Genomic DNA, 20,055 nt, shown 5'->3' with positions numbered 1-20,055 from the left:
CAGGATAATAACCGCAATGAAAAAGAAAAGCTAAATTTGCAAGAAATTGTTTCTTTGGAGCCTTTAGTGGTTGAGTAGTGACAAGTGACATGAAGTAAACGTCTCTGTGGTTTAACGTGTGCCATTAACTTTGGGAACTTGCAGCCGATGGAATGGGCCCTCACAACAGCGCAAGCCCAGATTAGGCCATACATCAGAGAGCGTTGGAGAGCGGATCTCTTTCAGTCCCCCACTAATCGCATTGAGCAACTCTCTCGCTTCCGCGTGCGCTCACTGCCCCCTCTCTCTTTCTCCACTCTGCATCTACTGATTCCTCTGCACAATCCAGAAGAGAGCTCTCTTTGTACTGGTGCTGGCAGGCGGACAGAAGCAGAGAGATGGATATGGCTGAGAGTGACCTGATTCTGCCTCAGTGCCTGGCCTCTGTCCAAATACAGAGACTCTGCTCTCTTGTCCCTCTGTCTTTAGGGAGGAACTCTCTATCTTTCTCCTCTGTTGCTACGCTGTGGGATGCTGGCTGACTTACCTGCCAGGCTTGAGCAAGAAATTAGTTTGTTTACTTTAGAGGCTTTTGAGTAGCTACAGTAGCCTGCTATTATTCAAACAGGTACCACATTTTCAGACATATTCAACTATATTTACCTGTGCATCTATTTGATTTAAATCCAAGACCTCCTATTCCTGTGGACTGAGATGTTTGGAGGGACTGAAACTTCAATGTTTTGGGTCACTCATTTGTTAGCAGAAAAGAAGAGATATTGGGATAAAGAGTGAGCTCATACTGAGTGAACCGAAGGTGATCGCTTGTCTTTGATGAAACACATTATAAAAGAAGGTCCATTGAGAATTAATAAATATGCGAGGGGAAGAAATTAGATGTGCTGACAAAAAGAGGAGGAATAAAACATGTTAGAAGCAGTGATGGCACTGGCAGACAGTCTCATGAGCTATATATTGTTATTTATTTGCCAGTAAGAATTGCCACTTTTGGTGGTTGTGTAATAAAAATGCATCTTCTTCCTGAAAGCACTGACAGACAAAATGTATTTCATTAGATTGCAAAGTGGAGGATGGAGATGGTGGTGATTGGCAACCAGGAAAAATTGTGCGTTAGAGGGAAGAAATGATAAAACAGATGCTCATTTTTTTTTTTTTTTTTTTACACGTAAACACATCCTCTTCTTCCACATGCATCACCCACAGATGCACAGATGTGAATGATGTTTTTGCACTGATGAAACATGATTAATCTTTGCAGGAGTGGCTGCACTTTAGTCATTGTCCAAGGAAGTTTCTAATCACTGAAGCCTGAAATTCTACAAAGCACAGTCCATATTGCTTCTAATAGACTCTGTTAACCTTTGAACCCAAGCATGATGCAGCATTTAGAGGGTGTTTTCTTCCTGTCACATAGATGAGGAGTAATAGTAGTACAAATTGATGCAAGGAAGCTGCATTACACATTACTGAAGAAAAATAGGAGGGGTTTGAAGGGTGGCAGTTGACCCTTTAAGGAATGACCCTGGTTTTCATTGGAGCACCATTAGTCTAGCATAGTGCTACCACATGACTTAGAGGACAGGGAGTGCATTCTTGGCAGCCTCTCATTCTGAAAAGGTCATGTCAGGAAAGGCGAGAAAAGAGAAAAAAAAAAAGGGAGAAAGTCTTCTACTTGTATGTTTTCACTGTGCTCCGATATTCATCTTTGTTTAGATTCTTTGGCATCTCTGTCTTATTGGTATCTATCATTTATCCCCTTTTCTTTCTGTCACTCTTCCTGTCCCTTTTTATCCTTATCTCAACCCTTTAACCATATGGCATGATCTTGACCTAAATTCAGGTCATCTCTATCGATCGTTCCTACCGCTCTATACAATCCCACTTTATAGCCCGAGGCTTGCGGCCTAGAGCAACCATGTTCCATTTGTCTAATGAAAGCAGATCCCACACTTCCACTCTGGCTTGGTGTGAGGCTTCTGATGATGATGGTGGCCTTTAGTGACAGCTTGTTTGGAGACACCCAGTAGTTGCAGGATTTCTCGAAAGCCCACAGGGTGCACTTCCAGTAAGAAAAATGGAAAAATGGGTCAAAGGATGACTCTGCCCATCAAAGGGACCTTCACCTGACAGTTCACACTTCTAGATTTGAAAATTCAGTTGGATTTCCGTTGCATGCCAGGATAATCCTTTTGCTATTTTACTATGAAAACTTTTTGATTTTAAATGAATAATTTCGGGTAATGTTAACTTTATGCTGTCAACCTCATTTTGCCAATTATTAATGCTGGACTAATAGTGTACATTTATATTGCATTTAACAAGCTTCCTTTTGACATTCAAAGAACCGTCCAGCAAAATGTAGCTGAATCTGGTGCTTCACCTTTGGATTTATTACCAAATAACTTTTCCAGCGGTACAATTACCAGTGCACAGCTAGTGTGGATTGACTATAAGGCATTGCTCTACTTTTTTGTCGACTCTGGTGAGGACACTGGTGTCAAAGAAGTGAATCCATTTGCACAATTAATGGCTGACCTTTCAGGATACAGTCAATACAGTAAAGTGTGGCTATCATGAACAATGAAATTTACTGATGGTTTTGATAATTTCTTTTCTTTTTAAGGAAAGCGGTACCACGTGCATTTGCATTTCACCCTGCAGCAAACCACGACATTACGAAGCGATTAATCAAGCAGCGGCTGCTTCAGTCCTAAACTGGAAAAAAAGCGTTTCAACCCATGCGCTCCGAATAATGACCAATCCACCACGCCATTGTTCTCTTATCAAAACCTATAAGTCATTCTGCCCACTGTGACTGCAGAAAATATACCAGCTGACAGGATTAAACACATGCAAACATAAAGTGTAGAGAGGCATAGGACATGAAGCACACCTATCTACATGTAATTACAAAATCACAGCGGCATGTCTACACTGAAAGCGTAACAGAACAACCTCGTCTAGAGTTGTAGTTCTCCCTGCTCTAAATCAGTTTCTATATATATTTAAATGCATTGCAGTGTTTTGCCTCACAGCCCTGTGATAATGCTGCACTGCTTTTCCTTTTTTTTCTTTTTTTTAAACTCAGTTCACGTTGAATCACTTCACATTGGATATCTTGCCGCACAGGCATTTCTACAGTTGCTGTTGCATTGGGTGGACGGTAGGGAATTGTGCCTGACAGAGCAGCCTCTGGCATTATTACAGAACTTGAGGCTGACTGCAGTCTCTTCTTTTTTTCCCCCCACATTTGCTGTATCTTGTGGCCAGCCAATGGTCAGAGATTATCTTTCACATCCAAAATGTTTCTCCACCCTGCTCATCTTCCCTTATAGAAATACCCTTTACAGTCAGATGTTGTATTTTTGTTCTCACGAGAAATTAAGATATGAATTCATAGGAGTTTGCCAAATGAGCACCTCAAAATCTGATTGTGCTAATTGTTGTTTTCCTTGCAGCTCTTGACCATTGACGACGACTTTTGTGGCCTGGACATGAATGCTCCATTGGGCGTCTCTGAGATGGTGAGAGGCAAGCCTCTCTTTTCTGACGCCGTTGACAAAATGTCCTCAGTCATTGCCTACGTCTACAAGAACCACTCACTGGTCTTCGTGGGAACAAAAAGCGGTCAAGTCAAGAAGGTAAGGGAGACAAATATAGGTTGAAAGATAGCACAGATGGTTGAATTGATAGAGGGAGAGATTTGCTTTCTCTCAGTTAGAACGTAGAGTAAGGGCTGGGAATTGGGGACTACTGGATTGGAGGAAGGATAGTAGTAAGAAGGCAGATTGACTTTCAGGCAAATCAGCTGACTCGGCTGTATTCGCAGTAGAAGAGACGTGTGTGTTTGTGTGTAGGTGTGTACATAAAACAGTGGGAGAGCGGATGGAGGAAGTGTGTGTACTTCAGGGTAGAGAGAAAGCGAGTGTGGTGTGTGTGTGTGTGTGTGTGTGTGTGTGTGTGTGTGTGTGTGTGTGTGTGTGTGTGTGTGTGTGTGTGTGTGTGTGTGTGTGTTTTGAGGAAAGGGGATCAGGCGTGCCCCTTTGGGGGTTTATTCCTACAGTAAAGCCTATCTGGTATCTCTCAACATCCTCCTCATCCACTGCACCATATATCACACATACACTCGTATTCGCCTGTATCAGTGGTATCCGCTGTACTTTTCCCTCACTTTGGACTTGTATAAAATCCAGAGCCCTGGGGGCCGATTGTAGCACACATCAGCATGTTGCAGAAGTTGCTAGACAGCCCAGATCAGCATGTTGCAGAATTGATTGGATGAAGTTTCTTAGCTCTTCCTCGAGGCAAATTAAGTCATCAGAATAAAATTAAATACATCATTTATTAAGAAATTTAGGCAAATTCATAGCCTGGTGATGAAAGGAACTATGAGTCACTCCCATCCTTTATAATTTAGGGTTTTTCACATCTGTGTGTGTAGTAACTGAATGTTGTAGTAATGATCCTAGGTTACAAAAATATTCTCTAAAAATTTCTAGAATTATTTTAACTAGGGCATTTGTGAGTGTCTTTGTGAACATAACTGTTTGTCTTAGAAGAACATGTCACACTCTGTGTGACAGAAGAGCCTCTAACTCAACAAGATTTGTCTCCTCAGAGTTAAACAGCACTGGATAAGCTGGGCTTTGGAGTGTTGTGGTTACCACCTTAGACTCCCTTCATGCCCCTGTGCCCTCCTGCATGTGGTAGCCCTTTTCAGAGTTAATGGGATGATGCACTGCTGCTAGGTGTGATAGAACTTGGTAGCAACCTGTACTTTCACTGTACTTCCCCACACATTCACACACATTTACACACGCACATATGTATTATAAGGCCATGACTGAGACTAATTCTAGAGGGCGGTTAGGCCAGTGAGTCTTAAAGGCCTGGGGAAGGAGAGGAGCACAGGAGAGATGAGTGAGGGAAGCGAGGTAGGGTTGAGCAGCAGGGGCTGAACAGAGATGAGCTATATTCCAGAAATGAAAGTCATAAAAGGAGGAAGAGCGTTTGTGTGATGACAGTAGAAGGATGAAAAACAGAGGAAACAAAGATACTACTGGGATCAGAATGTGGACCCAGTGCTGAAAGGTCTTCTGCTGATACACACAGGCAAATTGAATGCTATTTCTTCTATAATGTTTATATTATATTGCTTCCACTAAATTCTTGTGTGAATCCAGTCTGCAGGATTGTTCAGATTCATTATATTCAGGCAAAAAGAAAAAAAAACCCTCCAAAATCTAACACACAAAGGTGATCAATACTCTGTGTCAACACAGTTGTACACACATTGGGCTATTACAGCCACATCCTCCCCTCCCATGTATATACTTCCCCTCCCATGTCATTAACTGTATACCATTAGATGACATCACAGGCAATAAAAGACAACAACAAGACAATAAAAAGTCTGAACTTCAGTCCACCTCCTTCATCAGTGACTTTATAACCCCTCGGCTAATGGATGTTGATTTATACACACTCCCCCACCTCACTTGTTCCACCCCTCAGCCCCCTCCTCCTTCTTCTGGGATTCACTCACAGACTGTCTTTCAGTCTCAGTTTTTTTTCACTGTTATTTGTGATCTTGTGACTAACACATCACCCAGAGTAAATATAAGCATTTACGGTAAAAGAGAGTGGATCGGGTTTAATGGAGTGGCGTTTCGGTGAGATAAATGTTAGTGTTTACAGGCTCACGTTTATGGCATCATGACGTTGAGCTGGGCAGGGCGCTGAGTGAATTAAATTCAATTTGCCTGTGAAATACTTTAATGTAATAGAGGTTAGAATAAAATTTTGCTAGCATAATGTGAGGCTTGCGGATCAGAGTACAGACGTAGATATGCCATGGCTGTGCTGATTAGATTTTCATTAGCTTAATTTATCATCAAGCCCTTAAACTCATCCTGAACTAAGACAATGCACAACTAACCGAACTCTACCTTAACTTCAAACTAAAATGGAGATCAGTTGCAGGTGACCAGAGTCTGGAGAGTAAGGTTTTCCAGTATTCAGTTTTACTCTTTTTCTTCTCTGTGGCAGTTCTTTTGAGATGTAAGGGCGAGCTTGAATTTCTCACTTCGCACTCATATTCCTAACATATACAGGTTCTATGCTTGTAAAGGGCACACACATTAAAGCACATTCACACAAATCAGCACTTGCCTTAGATGCCCATTAATGCTAAGTGGCTGTATGGCCTAAAGTCTGTTTTGACAGAGTCTAGAGTGAGTGGACTTTGATAACACCATCATGTTATCATATAGAAAGCAGTACTATTAAACAGTGGGGTTTTGTATGTGCCCACAACTACAGCCATGCTTGGCTTTTACTGTCTCAAACAAAACGTAAAACTTGGAAACCTTTTCCATGTTTTTTTTTTTTATTATTATAGAGCTGCATTTCCTCTGCACTCTTCAGCAAACTTGCAACTGCTTTCTCCTTGTTTCTTTGCTTTCACTCCCTATTGCCACCTCTATTTGCCCTTCTCTTAATAAGTTCCCTCTTCCTTTTCCCTTCATCTCTCTCACTCCCTCTGTATGTTCTGAATTGAATTGCTGTGAAAGCTCTTTGATGGCTACCTCCTGCTAGTGGAAGTGAATGGACCATATGGCTTCCTTCAGCCAGTCTGTCGGTCAGTTTGTGTGCTCATTGGCCTGTGGCTTGAGGAGGAGATGGGGATATGATGGAGATAAAAGGCTGTGGTTGGGGTAAGGTTTAAACCCATTTACTGCAGGCCAGTAGACACCAGCAGGTCAAGGGGAAAACCTTAACCCCCTGCAGGCTTTGGTTTAGTTCATGGTCATCTGGTCGTACTACACATAAGAGGTTCACATCGGTGATACTCACACGTTGCACATTATTGTTTGAATCGGGATAAGCATGCACACATGCATCAGTGAACACTTGCACCCACACCTAGCAGTCCATCTACACACTACTGGACAAAGGCTGGCCAGGTATCCCCATGGGGCCATGGTTCGAGAGGTGGACTAGGGGACAAGAAGAACGTGTGGAGGGAAAAGAGAGTCGAGAGATGAGATTGAAGGCCACCTGCCGAGGTGCTAATGCATCTCCCCTCTGTCCGTCCCAATGGGGGAGCATTGGCACTCAATACAATGAGCAGCTAACCTTGAACTTGACATGGAAAGGAACAGAAAAATGAGTGAGGCAGTACATGCGAAGGTTGGAAAAGCTCTCTGTCCTAGATACTGGATGCACGCATGGTTCAATCAAAGCCTTTCACAGAATTTGGGGAAAAAGGCAGCTAGCACTCTTTTTCCTGCCTCTACATTTCAATCTGTCCCAGTCAGATGGAGAAAATGGAAGAAAAGAGGAGGTGGGAAGACACAGAGAAAACAAAGAAGAAGATCCAAGAAGAATTTTGTTGATAAGGGAACAAGGAAATGAAAAGAGAGGGTTAAGCGGTGGAGAATAAATGATAGTTTACAAAGCTATAGCTTCTTGCAGGAGAGGAGTTGCATAGAAACTGGGAGATCTGTCATTTAAAGTTGTCAGGGGAGATTGCATGAGCAAAAAACAGGTCAATTTCAACACCGAATGGTTAATGTTTGTTGCTGGAAAGGGAAAGGTCAAACTCTCACTTCAAATCAAATCAAATCAAATCAAATCAAATCAAATCACTTTTATTGTCACATCACATGTGCAGGCACACTGGCACAGCACATGCGAGTGAAATTCTTGTGTGCGAGCCCCACAAGCAACAGAGATGTGCAAACACAACAACACAAATGAGCAAAATACAAGAATGGCTAATCTGAAACTAATAAATATATGTACAATATATAATAGTGTATGCATTTCTGGATGTGTATACTAAATATTTTCCTACGTGTGTGTGTGTGTGTGTGTGTGTGTGTGTGTGTGTGTGTGTGTATATACACATTTTTACAAATTAAATAGTAAAAAAAAAAAATAATAAAATATATAAAATATACAGAGGTTTGTAGTTGGATATTGTGCAAAACAAGTGGCATTTATATACAGTATGTAGTGCATAATGTTGAAGTTCCAGTAGTGAAGCTGAGGTGTCTATGAAGTGTTCAGCAGTCTGATGGCCTGGTGGAAAAAGCTGTCTCTCAGTCTGCTGGTACGGGACCGGATGCTGCAGAACCTCCTTCCTGATGGAAGTAGTCTGAACAGTTTATGGCTGGGGTGACTGGAGTCCTTGATGATCCTCCCCGCTTTCCTCAGGCAGCGCTTCCTGTAGATGTCTTGGAGGGAGGGAAGCTCACCTCCAATTATCCGTTCAGAGCACCGCACTACTCTCTGGAGAGCTTTGCAGTTGTAGGCGGTGCTGTTGCCATACCAGGTGGTGATGCATCCAATGAGGATGCTCTCAATGGCACAGTGATAGAAGGTCCTGAGGATGCGGGGGCTCATGCCGAATCTTTTCAGTCTCCTGAGAAAGAAGAGGCGCTGCTGCGCCTTCTTCACTGTTTTGTTTGTGTGTACTGACCACGTAAGATCCTCAGCTAGATGTACTCCAAGGAACCGGAAGCTGCTCACTCTCTCCACAGCAGCGCCGTTGATGGTGATGGGGGTGTGTACTTCTCTGCACCTCCGGAAGTCCACTATCAACTCCTTTGTCTTTGCGACGTTGAGGGTGAGATGGTTGTCTTGACACCAGTGGGTCAGGGCGCTGACCTCCTCCCTGTAAGCCGTCTCATCACCGTTGGTGATAAGACCCACCATGGCACTTTTGACTCAACCCCTGTCAATTTCTGTTCAAGTGCAATACAGCCTACTGCGCCTTGACTGTCTCATTACCCATCTCTCCAGCAATGGGATTTTCCCCTCCCCTTTGCTATCTGTCTACGGTATCCTCGTCTAATAAATGAACATTTTTTTTCTAGCTGGCTTTTCTGTCAGCACAATAGATTGTGTGAAGATAGATGTGTGCAGGTGTGAGAGATTTTTCTTGAGATATTTATTGTGCTGGACCAGTCCCATATGTTTTACGGGTTGATTGTGTCATTGTTTTGCAAGTGTGTATGCGTTTGTCTGTGCGTGTGTGTGTATGATAGGTTGGTTAGCCCCAGATGCAGATTATTGAAATGGGCTGAGCTGAGCCGTGGTCAGTGGAGCAGAGGATTAACTGCTTAAAGTTAATGATGAAATATGCTTCAGGACGGGGTATGCTATAAACACAATACTCTTGAACACAGGCGCGAACACTCGCACACAGACACAGCTATTATCACCTTGGCCAGTAGCCATTACAAACCCCACCCAGTCGCCCATTCATTCCTGGGCAGTGGTCTAAACCGCTGCAGTGCTCAGCAAGTATTCCCAGAATGTCAATGCTCTCCTACTTTTAAGTATTCCACAGCAGTCTTGCTAGTTGCCTGGGTTTTGTGTGTGTGTGTGTGTTGCTGCTCCCACACTAGCTTGCAAAAGCCCAGACGTGAGTTGCCATGGTAGCACTGGCTGCTCCAAACGTGCGGAATTAAACGTATAGAGTGGAGGCAAAACACACATGCACGTATCCGAGTGTGTTGTGATCCATTCAGTGTTTAATTCCCAGGGAAGCTGACGGTGTAGCACACACAGTGTAAATATTATGCTGATACAATAAACGGCGTGAACGATAGGATAACCTGATCTGATGACAGCAGGCTGGTATCTGATGACACTGCTGTCCAGCTCATGGCTATGAGGCTGATTTAACACACATTCTAAGAGAGCTAGTGTCTTTGTCTCGCTGTATTAGCGCCTGCTGTTACTCTGCTAAGGGAAAGTCTAAGGGAACGTCCTCCAACATCTTGCACCCTCCTTCACCTAATGCTTCGTTTCCTGAGTCTTTTAGTGCACCATTCTTCCCAGCCAGTTGTTTTTCTATGGATCGTCTTCTGCTAAGTGCTTGGTGGACAAGGTTTACTTAGGCCTCTACCCCAATTCCCATTCCTTCTCTACAGTTATGGGGTTGGTTAATAGCCTGTGTGTGCATTTCATATTTGTATATGAGTCTCTCTATATATATTGGTCAATTGTGTGCAGAAAATCATGGGAGCTAATGAGAAGTAAAGTCCATTAGTGGCCTGGGAAGAGGATCAGAAGACAGTGATTGCCTCGTGTGCCACGACAAAAACCCTCATTCAGTAGCCAGGCCGTCTGAATGGGCAGAAGGCAGAATCCGTGTTGTATTCACTAAGGAAGCCTTAGCTTTAGCTTGGGGATGATATGAGGTTGTGTTGAACAGAGGAGGGAAAATGGGGGTAGGAAAAGTAGAAGAGCAGGGAAATTAAGTATGGTTTAAGGCAGTGGTTATGTGAGATAAACCAGAGAGAGAAATGTTGAGTAAATATAAAGTTGCATGAATATGATTCATGTCGTGGTATCAGCTTCTTCAGCCAACTCCAACTTCATTTGTTTTATTTCAGATTTTGTAGACTCCTTGGACACACTAAAGTTCTCCATCATTGGATGGTGGGTAGAATGAAACATGGAATTATGCTAAGTTAAATGAAACCATAATAAGAGACGCATAAAGAGCTCCGGACAGAGATATACTGTGTGAGTGAGAGAGTAGAAAGAGGCTGGATGCAGAGCAAAACAGAGTGAAAAATAATCCAGCACAGAATGGCAAAGCTCGAACTTATCCAGCAATAAAATTTCTGAATCAGTCAGATCAGACACTGACTGTAGCTTGGCCTGCCAGCTTGTACAATACCTGTGTTGTAATGTCTGACTGAGCCAGTGTATGAATAGTGCAGGTAGTTGTCTGGAGAATTCACAGTGAGGGAGCTGGGGTTTTATCTATCTGCCTCCTTATACTGAGCTGTCACCTCTAGCCTTACCAATAATATGAGTGCATCTTTTTTTTTTTTTTTTTTTTTTTTTTTTGTTTAAATGACATCAGAAACAGCAGTATGCGACATTACGTGATGGCAGAGCTTCAGTTCATCCTTTGTCATTTTTTTTTTTTTTTTTTTTTGTAATAAATAGGACAGGGGGAATGAATGAGAGAAAGAGGGGGAGAGAAAGAAAGAAAACCAAAGGGGAGAAGAGACGGTGAGAAGGGGGGGGAAGAGAGAAAAAAAAAAAAAGAACTCCTGGGTCACCTGTATGGAGAAAAAAAAACAAACAAACAAAAAAAACAAACAGAGGAGACAGCAAACAACAAAGAGTAACATAATAATAGAGAAAACAAAGCACCATCACAATAAACTAGCTAGTCATAGATATCAATATTTACTAAATAATAAACGATATTGTGCAGCATGCAAGATAGACAGCGCACAGTGTGCTTTGAGGCAGCAGCCAAGAAAGCTTTAGTCCGCGTCTGTGAATACCCATGTGTGCATACCTGTGTGGATCAGCATGCTTGCATTCCAAAGGTTTCTCCATGTAATGATCTGCTAGGGAGTGTGGGGGGGCCACAGCCCCGTCCTCCAGGGTGTGAAGCGGGTATGGAGGAGATCAAAACTCCAGACATCCAGAGGCCCCCAGAACACAAGAGACCATGGAAGACCAACAGAGGGGCAGCCGCGCCACTGTTCCAGTAATATGAGTGCATCTGACGCAGAGCTTCTCCTGTTATGTGCTTCGTGTGAGAAAGTGCAACTTCAGACAATGCTTGGACCCGATTCTCCCCACATCATCCAGAGCTGATGTGTGGAAATGGGTTAGGCGTTTAGTTAGGAAAGCAATTTCTCCTTTGATTTAGACACAGTATCTCATGGTGCTCGGGTAAGCAGAGTCAGCAGTGGCCTGACTCAACAGATACACAAAGTGCCCTGCTTTAGTGGATGACATTGCTTGTGCATTCAGTGTACTTGGCTGCTAGCCTTTGTGTGTGGGTGTGTGTGATCGTATGTAAAAATAGCTGTTCACGTTACTTGTGTCATTCAGGGGGTGTATTTATAGATGCCATTGCTGTAGCATGGCCTTATCCCTTCTTTCCAAGGTTTCTTTATAATTGATGAGCTGTCAGGAGCTGAGCCGGGCTGAGCACACATGCATGTACACACACAAAACCAAACCTTGGTAACCAGCTGCTTCACTGCAGGTTGACACCACCATGTTTGCACACACACACGCGCGCACTCGGTGGTTTTAAGCTCCAGCTGGAGGTATCACAAAGGTGAGCCCCCAGCTATGAATGGCCCATGTGGTGTTGCAGACTGTTGTTTATATTGCAGTAACTCAATGATTTGCTATAACAACTCTTAGTCATTTAAGTATCTCAGTGTATAGTTCGATGTTATATTATAGGTATACTTAATGCTTTCCAACCTTCAGCTGAAATTGAATTAATATGCAGATACAAGGGTTGCTCAGATGTTTTTTTTTTTATTATTTACACAGATCTTCACTGAAACGAGAAGGAGGAAGAGTGGGTGAACAGCAGCAGAAAGCAGAGCTCTGCACTGAGAGACTGAAAGAGTGTAGAGGGCAAAATTGGCAGGCAAGAATAAAAGATGAAAGCTACAGAGATGGAGAGAATATTGAGAAAGGGTAAAGTGAGAGGGTGAGAGTGGTGAAATGGAGTTTGATGTTCATTTCACTCTTGTGAGTATGTGGCAGCATATTGAGCTATGAGTGATTTGAGTGGCTATTCTCCACAGTGTGTATGTGCATTTGAATGGCTTGAGCCAGCAGAGAAGTTAGAGAGTGGCGAACTTCAGTCTGATCTCTGTGTTTCTTGACAGTTTGAACTTTATCTGACCTTAAACATGTTGTTGGCTCAGGGTTAAGATGAGGTTACCTATTTAGAAGGACAAGTAAGGGTCTGGGGACATAAACAGATCAAAGGGCTGCCAAGGAATCTGGAGTCTATGCTTTGATCCCATGTATAATTCATGCCTGATGTTTATTAATTTCCTAACAGGGCTGTTAATCTAGTACTAAAATGTCAGAATTTTTAGACCTTGGGAAAGACCTTTTATTTTGTCAGTTTAAATTATTTTCTTGTCTTATTTTGCGTGCGTTTGAATACATTTTCCCTGGCGTGGAGTAAAACGCTGCAACCGTATTTCTCTTTTGACTGTTGAATTTATGATGTGTGGACATGACATGAATTTTGGCTAGCACTGCATCTAATGCAAGCAAATGCCTTCTGAACATTACAGCTATCAGTGAGCTACTTGAAAAGTGGGGCTTCACTTTGTGAATGTGGTGGATGCCTAATTTGGATCCCTTTTTAGTAAATATACAAGGAGCTTGTTAGTATCTCAGATAGTGTGCTACACCGTCAGCTGGCATTTCAGCTGTGTTAAGATGGCTTTAAGAAACTTCAAACAGAAGGAAGATGGCAGGTGAATCACAACAGACAAAAACACCTGCAGAAAAGAGTTTTTTTCCTTTCATTCTTCTCCCCCTTCCTGTGCTTTTATATGTCTGTCATTCTGTGCTTCCTTCCTCTCCCTTTTCCTCCACCCTCTATTCTAATTAACATGTTGTGTGACTGTCCAGTGAGAAAAGCTGGCAGCTTGTGTGTGTTTACAAGCTGCTCACTCGGATAGCTTTGCCAGGCAGTCATGGGGCTTCTATTATGAAGCATTCTAAACTTAGTCAAACCTTTTTTCTGTTTTTTTTATTCAGTTAAGCGCCGTCACTAACACTGACGTTTGGTTAGTAACCAGTTTACTTACAAATGCGTCACATGAAATAAGCCGTGTTATCATTTTGACATCAACAGATCAAGACAAAAAACTGTAAACAATATACAACGACTTATGTTTATCATTTGACTCATCCAGAGTTACGGTATGTTTAAAAAAGCCTCCATTTCTAGTAACTTTAAAATTTTAACTGCACTTAATGTTGTCACTTAATACAAATACATGCAACTGTTCTTCGTGCACGACAGCTTTAAAATAAGGTGAAATCAAAAAGCTATGAGACATAATACTGATACAAATTGAAAAGCATACCAGATTTAAATCCAATTTTCCCTTCAAGGCCATTTCAGCTGTTTTTTTTTCTTTTTCTTTTTGGATTGCTTTAAAACATCTGCAATTCCAACGTGATCTCAAACCTGAAAAGATCAACTTTGAGAATCTGACCAGAGGTTCATGCCAAAAATCATGGTGATGATGAGAACTGAGCAGTTTAAAAAAACAGTTTAACCCGGAAGTGTGAACAGTGTTTAAGCCCAAAAGTGGTATATCAGGTCAGCTGCACTACCAGGGTTATACTTAACATTTTTTCCATCATTCATATGAGTATCCACCAAGGCCAGACCATCAACATGAAGTTCTGCTGTAACCTCCTGAGATACCCGAGGGAGAACATTCAGCAGAAACATCCTGATTGCGCTAACAGCATGCTAGTGCATTATTATTTTGGCCACACAAACTCCAAACCCCTCATATCATTCACCACAGACCCTACCTGGTTCTTCGTCCTCTCCCCTGAAATAAAATTCAAGTTGAAGGGGTGATTTGTGACATACTGAAGGAAATCCAAGGGAACCAAGGGACATTTTTTGCTTGTTTTTGATGTTGAATCCAAAAAGATCCTCTAGACAGATTTCCATGTCACACAAACACATGCAAGTACTTATATGCATAATATACAGGGAAACAAAAAGTTGTAAGAAAGCAAAAAAGCAACTAAAATATTATGAGAAAACATCTGGATTCTAATATACAAACATCCTAAGCATAATTAAAATAATTGAATTGTATTAATTTTATTCACAGACATCCAGATGGTAGAAGATAAGCATTTCGATCGACCTCTCTCTGAGAGCGTATATGTGCTCAGACAGTTAATTAGCAGCTCTGTTAACATTCTTCGGCCATATAAGAAGCCCGTGTCAAGCTACCACAGGGGTAGATAATTATGCCCAAGCTCTCTCTCTGTGCACCTCTCTCTTCCACTGATTGATCATTAAGTAGGTAACCACAGAGAAACACTCCAAGCATAGCTGCCTCTAATACACATACAAACACACCTACGCAGGCACAAACTTCTACTCATGTCAGCAGTAGGTGAAAAGATAAGGAATCACCAGCTATAGCACGGGAAAAGAAAGTTTACAGTTGCTCCACTCATATAAAATTTAAGCGTATAATTTCTCATTCAGGTTTTGCTTTATGCATAAGTATTAGCCTGCGTGTCAAATCATTGAATGGCCGTAGTTAATTTGTGCTCCAGAAGTAGAAAATCAATACAATGTCTAGCAACTAATCACACAGTGTGTTCCTGTACATTCCAGTAGATAGATAGCTAGCAGTAATCCTGGCAGGGCCAGAGTGTAATTTCCCATCAGCACCTCCCATACTGCAAATTTATGTTCTTGTACCCAAGAATAGCATTTAAACCACACAAAGAATAGAGGCAGAAAAAAAACTGCCCCAAACTCCACATTTAATATTTAGTTTTTCTGTCAAAACCAGTCGTAACTGAAGTTCCTGATGAATGAGGATTAGTTCATTTCATTAAAATCCAATCAAACGTTCCTCATGTTGAGTATGTCTTTTTAATTTCACTTTACACAGACTTGCATCATTTTGCATGTAATTAATTTATCTTAACATTATTAGTAGATGATCTGTCTTTCCCCATCTTTTTTTTTTTTTTTTTAATATTAGTGGTAGTTTGTGACATGTAGCATCCTTATATCTCCAGTTATGCATATCCTTTGGGTACTTGGAAGCTAAATAACCCCGCTTCTAAACCTCAATTTTTTTCACCAATATTGCTTTCTCTTCAAATTTCTGTGATGTATGGCTCAGGTTTGTGTAGCTATAGAGGACACATCACTGCAGGTGAGCCCACTGTCTCTCCTCCTTCTATCACTGCTTCCTTCCTCGCACGCCTGTAGCCAATCATTGCTCACCGTAGGTCTTTTGGGGTAGTCAGCACCCCTGCGCACCTTTTCCTTTCCTCTACCTCTTCTTTCTCTCTCTCTGTCTCTCTCTGTCTCTCTCTCTGCAGTGAATAGTTTGCCTCACAACTGGGTCATTCTCTCCCCTCCCTGCAGTAAATGCTAGCAGGCAGTCAGGCAGGAAGGGCTAGGCTAGGCTGCATCTCATAGCTTTAGCTCAAGTGCAAGGGGACTCCTGAGACTGCAGATGCCATAGTGTACTGTTGAGTGGGCTGTTTGTTTGCATGTATGTGGGTGTATTTAAACCCGATGAGATTACAGGTAAACTGAGGTGGAAAAATGCACGTGAGTGAGAGACATACATCAGTGAGACATTGTCTTACCGCGTGCCTGCCGGTATATTGTGTTTATGTGTTTAGAAGCTTCCGTTAGCCACCACACGTATTACGTCTCTTGCAAACATCACCTTCCTTGAGCAGCACCTGTTTGTTTTGGTTTATTTGCACATTCTTATATTGCTTAGCTTCTCCTCCTACTCATCTCACATACACACAAAGACACACATACACCCTCTAATGTAGGTGCGGTGGTGTATGCGAGTTGCAATTTAGATTACACTGACTTGCCCATTAGATAGATGCAAGTGTAAACATCTTTAAAAGGGTCCCTGGGTCTGTTTGTCTGTCTGAAATCAAGACACCGAAGTGCATCTCAGGTAGGGAAACTACTATATACACACAATGCCAGGAGAAATGGAAAGTAAGATTGAGAGAGTAAATAAATAAATGAGATGGAGAAAGGGTGTGAGACTGAGAGGAATGCTGGGAGAAAGATGAAAAAGATGGAAGCAGCACGTAAAGAGAGACAACATCTTGCCCACCTATCCCCAGTCTTTTCCTTTTGTCTCACCTACTCTCCACACCCTTTCTTTTCCCATCCCCAACACAGAGCTTAATAAGTGGATTTTTATCTCAGTTACACCAGCCTTCCCAAAAGCTTGTGGGCGCTTTTCCCCCCAGCTGCACACATAAAATTTTAATTGCCTCTATGCAGTTAGAGACACTCCTAGTTTTTAAGGAATGAGGCAGAATTTGTTGAAAATGAAGGTTTTTAAGTATCGCTTGTGTCTGGATGCATGCAATATGTTCCATATTCTGATGCCTTCACTTTTTTGCGCAATTTTGTTGTGGAGTTAAATTCAAGTTCATAAATTTGCCATTTTGCCAATGAGTCTGCATTTCAAGACTTAATAAAAACAAATCTTTGTACATTAAAAGGGACCAAACTGAAGTTTCATTAAGTAAGTATTCAGACCACCTCGCAGAAGACAGATTTCATAGTAAATGAAGATTAAAGTATTCTTGTCTACAGCACAGACTTTACACAGGTGGATTTGGGCAGGTTATCCCATTCGCTTTAGCAGATCATTCACACTGGATGGAAAGTGCACTGTAATCTTCAGCTTTACTCCACAGATGTTAGTGATTATGAGGTTTAGGCCTGGTCTCGGGCTGGGCTATTCAAGGACAGTGAGAGAGTTGCCTTAAGGTACTCCAGCTCCGTTGTAGCTGGATTTATTGTTCTCTCAGCTCAGAGAAGGACCCCTGTAGCATGATGCTAAAATAACTAATGCTTCACTAAAGAGATCTTATTAACTAGGTCAATGTCACAGATAAAGTTTCTTGGTGTCTTCAAGTCAGATGTCTTTTGCATAAAAGTGGCTTTTGTCTGTGTACTCTAGGATAAGGGCCTAATTGATGAAGTGCTGCTGAGATGGTTGTCCTCCTGGCAGTTTATCTCATCTCTGCAGAGGACACTGTCAGCATGAGTGTTGAATTCTAAGTGACCTCCTTCACCTTCACACACTCACCCTTGCTGGGTTTAGAAAAAGAGCGATTCTACAAAGAGTTTGGTGGTTTAATTGGTGGTTTGGTGGGGTTCTTCTAACTCCATGACTTGTTTTTGCCCAGATATCCAGTGTGACTTGCGGAAGCTGTGTGCCTTTTAAGAAAATGCACTCAGTGAATATATTTTGTCACAGAAATCAGGTTCTAGATACAATTAAAACAAAAAGGGTTGATAATTTGGAGTACCAAAGCAAAGGGTCAGAAACATGAGGCATTAGTTGGTTTTATTTTTGATTGATGGAAAAAAATTGTAACCATTTAAAATGCAACTTCACAGCAAGAAAAAAGCATGCACAAAGTGATAACATCCTGAATGCACACCTCTAATATTTCATTTGTTTTTGCTGCCTAGCCCCATAATGAATGGCGTTCTTTCTTCTCTCTCGTTTCCTCTGCCCAGCTTTCAAACACTCATGAGCAGCTTTAACAATCCATACTTTACACACATGCACAGATAATAATTTCCATTTCCATTTTAGTACATACAACTGAAAGAAACTGAGTGTAATAAAAAAGAAAATAAATCATAATATCGTGTCAAATGTTTCCTCCACGAACAGTCAAATATATAATTCTGTGCCAGCACTAGAAGAGCTTTGCAATTGGTCTCAACCTTATGGTTTCCAGCTGAGCTAGTGTAACAAGTTTTAATATCGACAAGTAAAATAATATATACGCCTGTCATCAACCTGTAAGCAAACAGGTAAAAAGCACTGGGAGTACCACGTGTTCCTATGTGTGGAAATTGTCTGACAGCAGCCAGCAACACCTTTGTCCAATAACTTCTTATTGTTATAGTCAAAGATATAGGTTATTCATCACAGTGGTGCTGAAACCTCCCAAGCTGGTGCTGCACGTGCTGAGAGGTGTGAGTGTGCATGTTTTAGTGTGTCCTTGTATCAGTAGCACCTGCCTAAATCCCTTAAATGCCAGCACCAACACTATATATATATTTTTATCCCTTTTTCCATGTCCTTGATTCCTGACACTTGAGCACAATGGGAAGTTTGACTTCCAAGGACATATTGATGCGCGCACCCCCCCCCAGCCCCAGTTTCCTTTTTTTTTTCTCTGTTTTCATTGTGAAATAAAACTCAACGCAGCATTTCATCTACTACGCTCCTCCCTGGAGATGGAGGCCTAGTTTTTGCTCCCCATATGTAATCAACCTCTCCCCTTTCATTAAAGTTAAACCCTTAGTGCAGAAGGGAAGGAGAAAAACCTTAGTCACCAAATGTGCAGAATATCAATTAGACAAGGAGTTTGGATACAGGGAGAGGATGTAGGGAGGGGATGACAACAACAGAAAAGGTGCACACACAAAGAGAGAGAAAGCTGGAGATTGTATTTACTGGATATGTAATAAAACATGGGGAGAAAAACTGACACGTCTTTTAGTCTGATTTCAAATTCACACCCAACATTTTAACTCTTTTTTTAATTGTTGTTTTTTTTTGTTTGCTTTTTGAAAAAAATCTGTGACTGTATTTGACTAACAAAGAAATGAGAGAGCCAGTAAGGCACAAGGCTGTGGCTATCTGTCTGGTTTGGCTCTCCAGATTTGTTCTCGTTAGGCCATTATTGCCGTTTAGTCTCAGCTGCATGCTCCTACAACTGGCAAACCAACCAAACCACTGTCCTCCTCTCCTTCTGCCACCACCATCATTGTTGGCTCTCATCCGCAGTAGCAGCTTAACTGTGAGCTCCAAGTCAGTGAGTCTCTGAAAAGTAAAAAAAAAAAAAAGAAACATCTACAGGGTGTGTGTGCATTCTTAGCAGGAGCTTATGTGACTGCTGGAGTTCAAACCCAGTCTGTCCTTACTTTAGGTATTTTTAATGGAATATCCAAAAATGCAACCATCAAATGTGCATTAAAAGACAACACGGCATGCTTCATTCTTGCATCCTGTTGCATCATTATCACATTTTAAATATGCTTTTAAAGGTGGATGTTGTTTTAGCTGTATTTATTCTCACAAATACCTTGTGTTGTGATACAATGCCCTACAGTTTATGCTCTAATTCCCTACCGGCTTAGCACGCTACAGATGTAACTGTGTGTGTTAGAACGTGTTGGCAGGCACCCTCTTTCACACAGCGTGGGCTAAAGACTTGGCTGACGAAGACAAGCGAAGGGAGACACGTTCCGAAATGGAAACATCAGCTTGCTTCAACCAGACGGGTGCAGAAACAGGACAACAAGGGAGGTAGCGAGGGATGCCAGAGAATGTAGGAGCTCTCTCCTCATTATGACTTTTTTACTTTTTTAATTTTCAGGCTTACACGTTTTCCCACAGGACTGGCTTTTTCTGTTTGTCAGTCTCCCCGTCATCGAATGTTCTC

General features: G+C 41.9%; 1 protein-coding gene across 1 annotated transcript in view; it reads left to right on the top strand.

Annotated features, from left to right (window-relative positions):
• The window catches only part of plxna4 (plexin A4), a 259,476-nt gene that overhangs the window by 43,976 nt on the left and 195,445 nt on the right, over positions 1 to 20,055 (top strand). The window contains exon 3 of the mRNA XM_080885989.1: positions 3,459 to 3,641. Coding sequence (XP_080742115.1) covers positions 3,459 to 3,641 — 183 coding nt within the window. The remainder of the gene's footprint in view (positions 1 to 3,458; positions 3,642 to 20,055) is intronic.

The sequence above is a fragment of the Rhamphochromis sp. 'chilingali' genome, assembly GCF_963969265.1.
Source record: "Rhamphochromis sp. 'chilingali' genome assembly, chromosome: 7".
NCBI classification, from domain to species: domain Eukaryota; kingdom Metazoa; phylum Chordata; class Actinopteri; order Cichliformes; family Cichlidae; genus Rhamphochromis; species Rhamphochromis sp. 'chilingali'.
The sequence above is the reverse complement of the archived record's forward strand: the minus strand, read 5'-3'. Positions and strand labels throughout refer to the sequence as shown.